The sequence below is a fragment of the Haliotis cracherodii genome, unplaced genomic scaffold (genome assembly GCF_022045235.1).
Source record: "Haliotis cracherodii isolate W230 unplaced genomic scaffold, xgHalCrac1.p SCAF_11, whole genome shotgun sequence".
Lineage (NCBI taxonomy): Eukaryota > Metazoa > Mollusca > Gastropoda > Lepetellida > Haliotidae > Haliotis > Haliotis cracherodii.
In genome coordinates, this window is record NW_027266266.1 from 45,530,718 (window position 1) to 45,543,713 (window position 12,996).

The 12,996-nt window shown below is 43.1% G+C and overlaps 1 protein-coding gene across 1 annotated transcript in view; it reads left to right on the plus strand.

Annotated features, from left to right (window-relative positions):
* Positions 1-10,129, plus strand: part of LOC139455135 (equilibrative nucleobase transporter 1-like) — a 56,392-nt gene extending 46,263 nt beyond the window's left edge. The window contains exons 9-10 of the mRNA XM_071236691.1: positions 1,933-2,056; positions 9,818-10,129. Coding sequence (XP_071092792.1) covers positions 1,933-2,056; positions 9,818-10,129 — 436 coding nt within the window. The remainder of the gene's footprint in view (positions 1-1,932; positions 2,057-9,817) is intronic.
* The last annotated feature ends 2,867 nt before the right edge of the window (positions 10,130-12,996 follow it).

Here is a 12,996-nt window from a genome sequence, read left to right on the forward strand (position 1 = left end):
ACCAGCAATATCACTGCGGAGGACACCAGAAATGGGCTTCACACATTGTACGAATGTTGGGAATCGAACTCGGGTCTTGAGCGTGACGAGTGAGCGTTTTAACTACTAGGCTACCCGATCGCCCCTGATCGTCAATTTAAACAAACCAATGATATCACAGATACTGACCTAGTTTCTAAACAATACAGTTGTGGACGCTGCCGATAGCATTCGTCACTACTCGCCCCTTTCCGTAACCTGCAAGAAGACTCGTCCCCCTATCGATGAATGTTATGAGCGAAAATACGACAAACCAATGAGAATGCGCGTATGATTTCAATTTCTTCGTCAAAGAATCCCTCAGAAATAATTTTCGATTTTACATATGTCTTGCATCTAAAAATATACCCAAGACACAATTAAATGTGTTCAAGCATACTGTACAAATCCGCATGTCCAGATGTGCTTTAAATTGCATCTGAAATATATATAATTTACGGGGGAAAATATGTGAACCATTGCGCAACGAGTTGACAACTGTTTGAGGTATGCCCGTTTGCGCTAAGACGGAACCCGGTCACAAAAATGGCCACGAGAGGGCCACGAGTCGCTATTCGGCTTGTCCCGGAATAACACGAGTTGGTCACGAATGTGCCAATAGGTGACAGCACTGGGCATGTGATGACATCAGCCTGGCTCCCTGGGTGTGCTGCGCTGGCGCTGTGAAGCGCCAGCGCAGCACACCCAGGGAACCAGGCTGGTGATGACATCTCATGTTGCGTCGTTGGTTGTCACTGACGACGTTCACTTGCTTCCTACTGCACCCTGCCCCTGGATCCGTGTAACCCTATGCCGTGTTTTCGAGACTGACTTTTTCGATAAGGATTTGTCCTTAAGTCGAACAGATTAGTTATTTCAAAACTGGCATAATATTTGTCTTCTTTTCAAGCGCTGCAAAATCCACGTTTTCTTCTCATGTTGAAAAACACATTTTCGTTTCTTAAAGAAATGAACTCGGAGCTTTAGAATACCATTGATTTTAATCATCCGAATTACAACATAATTGAATCTGAAGCCTAACACCTGCTTGAATGAATACTGAAATCAATTTTAATTACTTTGCTTCTAAATTTAGCTGTTTCTATTCGAAAGCTTTTTATTAAAAAATGAACCAATTTCCAAAGCACTCTGCAAAGAGCATCTGATTTCTTGCTCTTTGGTTTTGGGGACAGATGCAGTGTACTGGGAGGTCATCAGTTCACGTGAAGACAGATGATAAAAATGAGGGCTGGCTTCTGTTTGATAATACTCAGTCTGGAAACCAATCTGCTTGGCAAAAACATGTTTTGGTACATTTCTTGGGGCTATGTTTATCTGCTATTTGTGAGATTAGAAATTAGTGAAATGAGAAATGAATAGTTCAATATGCGAGGACTGGATAAGTTTCAGTATTCAATAGATACGGCCAAGGTTTGTTCGGTCAATGCGGTAATGAATATTCTTTGGGCAAGTAACTTGAATATCTCGAATCAATACGAGACTTCTGTATTCCTGCATTTTGGATTCTAGGAATCAACGTAACTGTAAGTCTATGAAAAGCGGGCTTGATTCCATACATTTAGCTCCCTGTGAACATCCGGGGTAGAATAGGTCTTCAGCAACCCATGCTTGCCGTAAAAGGCGACTATACTTGTCCTCAGAGGCGACAAACGGGATCGGGTGGTCAGGCTCGCTGACTTGGTTGAAGCATGTCATCGATCCAAATTGCGTGGATCGATGTTCATGATATCAATCACTGCATTGTCTAGTCCAGATTCGGTTATTTACAGACCACCGTCATATAGTTGGAATATTGCTGAATGCGGCGTAAAACAACAAACCAACCATAAATTTAGTATTTTTATTCACGTATAACTTTGGACTGACTTGCTGTTTCTGCATCTGGCGTTTCAGGCACTTTCCCCAGCAACATTTCGGCAAACTGTTTGGCGTGATGACGGCGGTATCGTCAATAATCGGAGCCTTCCAGTTTCCCATGAGGAACTTCCTCATTAAAAAATACACAGACACACTGCAGGTAAGGTGCTAGCTTGGCCTTGTTGTATAGACATATTGCAGGTAAGGTGGTAGCTTGGCCTTGTTGTATGGACATATTGCAGTTAAGGCTGGAGCTTGGCCTTGTTGTATAGACATATTGCAGGTAAGGTGGTAGCTTGGCCTTGTTGTATAGACACACTGCAGGTAAGGTGCTAGCTTGGCCTTGTTGTATAGACATATTGCAGGTAAGGTGGTAGCTTGGCCTTGTTGTATGGACATATTGCAGGTAAGGTGCTAGCTTGGCCTTGTTGTATAGACATATTGCAGGTAAGATGGTAGCTTGGCCTTGTTGTATAGACATATTGCAGGTAAGGCTGGAGCTTGGCCTTGTTGTATAGACATATTGCAGGTAAGGTGGTAGCTTGGCCTTGTTGTATGGACATATTGCAGGTAAGGTGCTAGCTTGGCCTTGTTGTATAGACATATTGCAGGTAAGGTGGTAGCTTGGCCTTGTTGTATGGACATATTGCAGGTAAGGCTGGAGCTTGGCCTTGTTGTATAGACATATTGTACATGAGTCATGTGGTAGTTGTACCTTGCTGTAGAGATATTGTAGATCGGGTGTTAGTTGTTACATTGCATGTCGACCGCCTCCGTGGTCTGAAGGTAGAGCGTCTGCCCGGAGAGCGGAAGGTCCGGGGTTCGATCCCCGGCCGCGTCATACCAAAAGACGTTAAAAGATGGTACTTGTTGTTACCTTCTCTGGCGCTCGGCATTAAGGGGCTAAAACAAGGACTGGTCGGCTCGGAGTCAGTATACTGTGTCTGAGTGGGGTATTCATGTTGAACTGCGGCATGGTATCTCAGTGAGAGCACTATAAATCGGCATCAGTCCGGACTAGTACAAGCAGCCACACACACGTGCATGCACGTGGCTATATAAATGCAATAATCTTGGACGCGACGTTAAACCCAATTTCACCTCACCTACATGACAAGCTTTCAACATCTCAGTCATGTCGTGAAATATATATATTCAATTCGATCATTCGCCGTAATTTATAACCGTGTGGGAATATCAATTTCAGTTTGTGTACATTCTTCTTGAATGCCTATTTTAAATGTTTTCTAGTTTCTACTAACCATGGACTGTATACTGTAGATTTACGTTTACCAATATATACTGCACTGTAAACCACATGCACATATTATTATGTCTGAACTGGTTTCTGGGGAAGCGTGACAAGAGGGAGATTGGTTAAGCAGGCATTGCCTCAACAGAAGGAGTGTTCAGTGATAACGATGTTGTGGTCCTTTTGACGGACACGCACTGACCAAGAAGACGACCCCAACGATGCCGCGGTAATAGCTAGCCTCGTATAGTGCTGGTCAAGTTCCAACTTTGACGTGCGTGTCAGTGGTCAAAGGATGTTTTTTGTATGAATGTAGTATGAATTCTCATTGAGACCCAGTGTTGATGTAATGATTGGGTCCTTCGTGTCAGCGCCATACAGACACAGAAACAGACACAGAAACAGACACCCTTCTTGTAATTAGCCCCGGTTGATGTTGTTAAACCGCTGTCCGCAAACTCTCGTTTCCTGTTTGCGTTGCTGGAAAGCACGGCGATTAAACGCGAGATTGCCAGAAATAGAAAGGGCAGGCATGTGAAACTGATTTGGTCAGAAGATGGAAAAGATTGATATTTCATTGCTGATGTTTACGGATAATTAATGGTGTATGCTTCTAGCATAAGATTGGTCATTCGGTGAATGCTTTAAACAACCACCGCCACCGCAGCTTTTAAAAGCACTGTTCTGACATCCCCAACCGGAAGTGGCGTCATTAGACAGGAAGTCTATATAACGCTGGCTAGAGCCATGGGTCGCTCTAAAACGGAAGTGATGTCATCAGACTGGAAGTGTAGGCTGTTTGTTTTCATCTTTGGCCCTTAAAGAACAATTGACTACGTCCAATCCCCAAAACAGTGGTGGAAATTATAGCAAAGGGAAAGTAATGACAATTATAAGCAGATATTAGGTTATTAAGATTAAATACAGGCATCAATGGGGGGGGGGGGGGCACGGGTGGCGCAGTCGTCTAAGGCGCCGCGATTCGCTGTGCAGAGTTGCGTCCCTTGGGCACGCCAGAAACCTATGGTTGTGAGTTCGAATCCCGGTTCGCCCCAATTATGTTTCTAGGTTTGTCAGCACCATACCCGTGCCCGTGGGTTTCACCGAAGTGGTAAACGTCTGAGACCTGCATCACTTCGGGCTTTCCTCCCACATTAAGCTGACACGCCGTGATATAACTGGAATACTGTTAAAAGCGGTGTTAGACCAAACTCACTCACTCACTCACAGGCATCAATGGAACAAAGAAATCGATACATGTTGGATCAGGCTTATGAAGTTATAGCCACAAAGCCATTTCTATAACCATAAATATTTAACGTCAACGCCAGCGAATAACCAGTCTTGATTATACACCGAAACAAATTCCATAAAAGTAAAAGGCAAAATAGCGATGAAAATGGATCACTGTAAATCAGTGATGACACTAGGTTTTCGCCTAAATGGTGACAACTTGTTAGTGAAAGGCGAAAGGTCACATAATCTTGATCAAACACAAATGTGATTCAAACTTTGAAATATCCTCCATATGCCCACCATTAACATTTTTAAAAGCCTAACTAATGGTTTGCATGTTGTAACCCTGATCAAACAACTTTTGAGCAAGAGTCACATGACGCTGTTTGAAATCATCGTAGGAAAGAACTGTCTTGATTGTGCCTCAAAGGTTGTGAAGTGTAGACCGGAGGCCGAAGCTGCTGGAAATTTTCTCGACATAAAGATAAGTTGAGGTTCAACGTCGCGTTCAAAATTATTTGACTTTCTCAGAAATTCCAATTCATGATGCATGAAGAAACAGATGACAAGGGGAGCACAAGTAGTGCCAGTTGGAATGCCTCTTTCCTGCCTAAATGTCCTATCCCGAATTTCACATATACTGAACAACAAAAGTTCCTGTGACATTGAATAAGATTTAATGCAAAGTTATGTTTTTTACCAAATCTGAAATGATTTCGGTTTGCAACAGATAAAAGACTCCTGTATGTGTTCGAATGGTTTAATTTGCCATACTGACTTCAGAAAATGCGTGATTTCATACAAAACATGAACATGCCAAAATGTCAATTTACAAATCAATAGCGTGTGTGTCCACCTCTGGTTGCGATGCAAAAAACACATCTTCGTCTCATGGAATAGACCAGGCGTCGTCGCACAAAGTCTTGTGGGATGTCTGTCCATATCTGCTGGAGCATGTTTCGAAGCCCCTGGAGTGTCTGTGGAACACGTGCTTGAAGTCGAAGGCGCCGATCCATCTCATCCCACATGTACTCGATTTGTGAGAGATCAGGGGAGCGAGCCGGCCAGGGGATGACATTCACGTTGTTTTGTTGAAGAGAATCCTGAATAAGTCGAGCAACATGAGGCCGGGCGTTGTCATGTTGAAAGGTAATGCCTTGATCATGACGGCGCAAATCGGTACAACAACAGGGCCGATGATCTCGTCGTGAATAGAACTTGTCCCCACTGCATGGTCGTCCACCGTAGACGCTGTCTGCATCACTGCAGACGTGCTTGACGGTGGTTTCCCGTCAAAATGTCACGTCTGGCGGGTCTTCTGGCGACAATCCCTGCACATCTGAGGCGGCGACGTACGGTTTGTGAAGATATTCGTCGAAGGCCAGGGATGCTTCTTGCAGTCACTGTTGCTGGCTGGAATCGATTTCGTAGGTGTGTTGTTCGAATCCAGTTGTCTTGTCGATTATTGGTTACGCGTTACACTAAAATATTGGTATCATATGAACTTTCGTTGTTGAGTATATATATTAACTGTGAGGAAGGAGTGGTATTTGGTGTAAGGTGACAGGGCGCACTTCACGATATAACCCTTGATAAAAAGTTGAGTAACCAGTCTTTGTGTAATTCAATAGGCCCAGAGCTCCTGATAATTTGCGTTTTTGCGAAATACGCAAAATATACGCTTCAAAAAAAGAAACTGGACATAGATGTAAAACCACTTTTTGCCAAATATCTAAAATAATTACATTAAATGAGAACCAAATAAGTCAAACAGAAAGATGATGTGTCTATAATTCGCGAAAACACATGCAAAGCACATAAACGTAGCGTTTGGGGATCAATTTTACAGCTTCATCCAAACGCAACCGCCTGTAAAAAACGTGCAGCACAGGATCCTGCATTTAGGCTTGCAGGCCCCCCTGCTGAATGGGTATAAAAATCCACATCAACGGCTGTTCATACAGTCCTAATAACGACAGTAGAGGCGGTGACAGAATGCCAAGACTGAATGCAGCTCAACGGAACAACGCCATTGGGAGATTTCAAGCTGGAGCAACTCAGCAAGAAGTGGCCAGGCACTTTGGCGTATCCTGACAGACAATCTCCGCACTGTGGACCCGATACAACAACACCAACAGAGTTGACGACAGACCAAGGTCAGGAAGACCAAGGGTGACAACCCAACCACAAGATCGATACGTCCGGCTGCGACACCTCCGAGACCGGACTAACACAGCCACGTCTGCAACCACACAGATCCCTGGGGTAGGCAGAATATCAGATCAAACGGTACGCAACAGACTGAAGGAGGCTGGACTTTTAGCACGAAGACATGTTCGACGTCATGTATTGACCCCACGTCATCTGGCGGACCGTCTGCTTTGGTGCCAACAGAGGGTTAGATGGACACGTGCAAGGTGGAGAAATGTACTGTTTACTGACGAGTCCCGTTTCCTACTCACACGTGCTGATGGGCGCGCACGTGTCTACAGACGTCGGGGTGAACGTTACGCCCCCAACTGTGTGCAGCAGGTTGTCCCATGTCATGGTATGGGCCGGAATTCATCACGGTGGTAGGACGCCTCTCGTGCATGTGACAGGTGCATTGACAGGTGTGCGTTACAGAGACTTGATCCTACAGCCTTACGTTCTTCCTCACGTCAACGTTCATGGCGGACAGTTCCAGCAGGACAAAGCTCGACTGCATATTGCACGTGTTTGTCAGGACTTCTTACAGCACAACAATATCCAGACATTACCTTGGCCAGCCCGGTCACCAGATTTGTCCCCGATTGAGCATCTGTGGGACGAGTCGGATCGACGCGTTCGCAGAAGGAATCAACCGCCCCAAACACTTCCGGCGCTTCTTGATGCACTTCAGCATGAATGGCAGCACACCCAACAGCGTATTATTGACAACTTGATTGCATCTATGGGTCGTCGGTGTCAAGAGGTGATTGATGCACGTGGTGGGCACAACCGATACTGACATTTTCTGTACCCCTGTGACATTAACTGTATCGTGTACGTGTGTCTGTCTAGGTGACACGATTAATGTTTTGAACATTGTGTACATTGATCTTCAAACAGTGTTTCAATTATAGTTTCTGTGTCCTATTTTGAAACAATCGCATTATATTACATTTTGAAAGTCAGTGTCAAGTTTCTTTTTTTGAAGAGTATATATCACCATTCCCCGATTAATTTTGTGACTTGCTTATAAAAGTTTTTAAACAACTATAGTATTACAACACTGCGTAATTGTAATAGGATATTTAATCCAGAGGAAGTAATACCTCGGTAAAAAGATCCGGTGGAAATTTTTGCCAAGGATATTATTTCCACAGACAACATCTTACTAACACTGTTATATTTTTCTATATGAATATTCTTTCCTCCGGAAACATGAATCCTCACTGTCACTTCTCATTTTATTTTTTAAATGATTCTTGAAATCAGATATAGAATACAAATTTAATTCACATTGTTTTTTGTGAAGGAGGACGTCAGTCAGATCCTCATTTCTTACCGAGACATGTTTTTTATTTGTTTGTTTTTAACATATTATTCTTTTCTAACACGAGGAAACGCAAAAACAGAAAAGTATTCAGCGTGTTGGTTTGTTTTTAAAAAAATGAAGGCACTGTGTTAAAAAATGGAACATCTCATTTTATTGTGGAATGTTTCTTGACATCAGATATAGAATACAAAGTTAACACATAAGTTTTTGTGAAGGGGACGTCAGTCAGTAAGATCCTCATTTCTTACCGAAGCAATTTCTTTTGTATTCGTTTGTTTTAACAGATTATGCCCCGATTATGTTTCTAGGTTTGTCAGCACCATACCCGTGCTCGTGGGTTTCACCGAAGTGGTAAACGTCTGAGTCCTGCATCACTTCGGGCTTTCCTCCCTCATTAAGTTGACGCGCCGTGATATAACTGGAATACTGTTAAAAGCGGCGTTAAATCTAACCCACTCACTCACTCACTCATTATTACACCAACTCCTCCCAGTTTCATGCTATATAGGCGCTGATCTAGATTTACTGACTTCTACACTGCCTGGCAAAAGGAAGTATACCCAAGTTTGATGATGGCTAAAAATGAAACAAACCTCGAAATGGTGAGCGGATGGTGATGTATTTGATGCGGGTATGCTAGTTGTGTTTTGGGTCTTTCAGTGTTTTGACGACTGTTTTCAGCCTACTTACATTTTTATGACGTTTTTTTTTTTTAGTCAAATCCAATTTCAAGTTTATTTACTGCTGTCTTCAGCAATAAAGCGATCTACCTTAAATATGATATAAGAAGCCAAGCAGCAGTTGCATGTATATGGCTTCTCCGTCTGTCGATATTTTTATGACAATGTACCGAAAGTAGAGCTCTTTCAACTTTGAATATGGTTCCTGCAATAAGGAGGCGACACAATACGCCGACCGGACGAAACCTTATGTTCAAATACCAAGCAAATTTTTTGATCGGTGACCTTTGCGACAGACACAGTTTGTTGGCGGAATGGGCTTCAAAAGTACTTTGTAATATTTGTTTACTATGACATAGAAGTAAGACACGTGTCTCAGGTTTTTTTACATTCGGCAAATTGTAAGCAGGGCCGTCACGGCGGCCATATTGAAAATGATACTCTCGGATATTTGTCTTGTTATAATGTAAAGTTCGTTATACATAATTGTCATATTATGGATAGTGTTATCAGTGCGATAAAGCAATCCGAAAAAATAGTATCACAATGCGATAAATATGCAAATGAGGACAACTAAGTGCAGCCTGACCACCGATCCATTTTTTCTCGTCTCATACAACCAGCATGGAGCCTGGGGGGTAAATTCTGAAGGGGTACCCCCACGGGGTAATAGATCATAGATATAGAGTGAAATGATAGATATACAGTTAAACGATAGATTAAGATGAGGTGTGTTGGAATGAGGTTTAACGTCGCGTCTAAGATTATTGCACTTATATAGCGACGTGCATGCACGTGTGTGTGACTGCTTGTACTGGTCCGGACAAAAGCTGAGTTTATAGTGCTAGCCCACTGAGATACCATGCCGCAGTTTAACATGAATATCCCACTCAGACACAGTATACTGACTCCGAGCCGACCAGTCCTTGTTTTAGCCCCTTAATATCGAACGCCAGACAGTGTAACAACAAGTACGATCTTTTAATGTCTTTTGGTATGACGCGGTCGGGAATCGAACTCCGAGACCTTCCGCTCTCCGGGCGGACGCTCTACCACTAGACCACGGAGGCAGCCTGGTAGAATTTGAGTGAAATGATAGATATAAAGTGAAAACAAGCACTTATAGGTAGAAAACGCCATGATGGTACAATAATAGCAGCGTTTTGAATCAGCACTCGGTGACTACCTTTGAAGGAGTTCAGATTAACTTTGTTTTCCCTTTTCTCTCTGTAGGTGAACATCTTGCTCCTGTGTCTGTCCGTGGTGTCTATGGGACATCCCCTTAACGTCTGGTACCAGTGCCGGCGCAGACTGATCAGAGACCCCTCTAGACACGAGGATCGACAACGACGCGAAGTCAGCACTACGCATCTGACGTCACACCAGGATGTGGATGACACACGTATCCCAGAAGGCAACGGTGAAGTAATGGAGTCCATGCCGGAACTACTTCCGCGGGAAATCCCCGACACTAATGGAGACATTGTTGTCGTATATGACGGATCTGATCGCCACGCGGAGGAGGTGAACGACACCCATATCTGAAGGAAACACTAGTTTTTTGGACACATTCCGAAGTTAACATTAAATCAACTACGGGACTTGAACTGAACATACCTTCACTCTGCGTTCAGTTCCTCGTGGGGTAATGTTGAAATTGTTTTGTACATTAGACTGGCAGGGAGATTTTAGGCTATGATCTAGTACTCACTCAGATCGTGACGAGTTCGGTTTTACGCCGCGTTGAACAGTATTCCAGTTATATCACGGCGCGTCAGCTTAATATTGGAGGAAAGTTATGGGGGTCTCAGACATTTACCACTTTCGTGAAACCCGCGAACACGGGTATAGTGCTGACTAACCTAGAAATATAATCGGAGCGAACCAGGATTCGAACCCACAATCATAGGTATCTGGCGTTCCAAAGGGACGCAACTCTGCACGGAAAAGTGCATGCCTTAGACGACTGGGCCACCCGTGCCCCCAAGATGTATCAATGGGCATGGGCTTGCATGAGGAAAACCATCATTGAAAGGTTGTATTCTCTCAAAATGATACACATCACTAACGAAAGTAAAGGATAGACGGAATCCATATTGGAACAGATTCTACTTGACGGCTGTCACGTGACACAACATGGCGACAGTTGTGGACTTATATAACGCTTCAAATTGTTTCCACTTTTGTTGACACTTAACTATATATACCTACTCTTAGTTAAGCGTAGAATAACCCGTTTTTGAATACTATTTTGAATACTAACTTCACCCGCCTGGATCTAGTGTTATAGTTTCCGGCGATCATCCAACAGAGGGCGCTGGGATATTTTTTTTCAGATTTGGCGGACAAAGCCGAATGGGAGTACGGTGAATTCATACAATGTCCCTACTCAGTTGCTGCCGAGATATTATGCAGCGGAATGTGCCGAGTGGACCCGAGAGCATGATCAGTTGTCACAGCCTGATATGACTTCAATAATGATAGAATCCAGAAGCCAGTCAGTAACAGCAGGCAATGTGAAAGATTTAGTATGTCTGTGATTAGCATCTTCCCGAGGCAAGTGAGTAAACTGACTATAAAAGTCCAGTTTCCACCCTTGCCGAACTAGGCTGGTATTATGGAGTTACAATTTGGCTGGACTAACGAGTCTATGCATAGTCCAATCAAAATCGCGCAACGAAATCGAAATGCGGTTCGTAAACTGGCATCCAGATTTCGGTCGATTGCAGGATTTGCAAAGCATGTGCACCGCCTTTTCGTTGTCAACAGATATTTTCAAAATCTTTTCATGTTTTTTATCAAAATGCTCGCGTGATTTGAGCGATTCGCGATGTAAGACCCGTTTTATCACAATATAGATCTTGATTATCGAGCAGATCGTCCTGACTTGGCGCCGCCATTTTGTTTGAAGCACATGCAAGTGATACGAGAGGTGGAATCTGATTGGTCCATAGGAGAGGCTTAGAAGGGACATAACTGGTAATAGCCACTGGCGGTGCTACGATCGATGCTGATGATGTCAATAACTGGATTGACTGGTCCAGACTCGATTATTTACAGACCGCTGTCATATAGCTGGAATATTGCTGAGTGCGGCGTTAAACAACAAACAAACTTGAAAACAAGCCATACTGAATATTCGCGATATTTCTATTCTATTTCAAATGGCGAGGTATAAAGGCCTGGATTGGTGGGAGTGTTTCTCACTTTTTCAGACACCTTCATGTCAACTGATCCCTCGTCAAAGTCACTCTTAGACGCATTGAGATGAGCAGAGGAAATCAATTCTTTCGCAATTAGTGAGGGGGGAGAATTTGATGGATTTTGTAAATTTAAGATACGCTTTCTTTTATACTTTCATTACTTTATATTCCATCCAAATCACGAAGCCGCAAATTGTTCTTTTTCACGTCTAGCTGATCGATCCTTAAGGAAATGTATACTGCTGGACTTAAGAAAATATACACCCATGTTTGAAGATGGCTACAAATGAAACAAACAAGAAATAATTATTCGACTTTTTTTTGTCAAGTCCAAATTACAAGTATATGCTTACTTTTGCACGGTTCAAATGTATATTGATTAAAAACCTTATTTTCCTATATTAAATTTAGGTCGAAATGTTATTGTGAACCATGGTTTTGTTAAGTTTCATAATTCCATTGTCGTATTGGCTACACACTTTAGTACTATAAACTTCTTGGCAAAAGAAAGTAAACGCTTGGAAAATGAATCTGATAAAAAAAAAAATGACGAACGTTACTAGGCTAAAAATTGTAGCCGAAACATTGCATACTTCACGTCACAACTATGATGCTATCAAATGTCAAATACATCACCCTCGAACAACCATTTCTCGATTTTGGTTTCATTGTAGGCACCACCATGGGTGTGTACTTTCTTTTGCTCGGCAGTTTACGTCTTCCCGTAAAGATCCGGGTTAGAATTGGTCTTCAGCAACGCATGCTTGTCATAAGAGGCAACGATGCTTGTCGTAAGAGGCGACAAACGGGATCCGGTGGTCAGGCTCGCTGACTTGGTTGATGCATGTCATCGTATTTCAATTGGGTAGATCGTTGCGGATATCAAGACACCATCGACGGCAAGAGGCCCAAATGTCATCTTGGATCACGAAACGGTGCCACCATGCTTGCCATAGAAGGCGACTATGCTTGTCGTTGGAGGCGACTAACGAGATCGGGTGGTCAGACTCGCTGACATGGTTGATGCATGTCATCGATCCCCATTGCGTGGATCGATGCTCATGATGGCAATCACTTGACTGTCCGTTCCAGACTCGATTATTTACAGACTACCGTCATATAGCTGAAATATTGCCTTAAACAACAAAATATACAAAACAGAACGTTTACTCGTGAATATGTATGTACAGGTGTTAACTGTATCAGAAA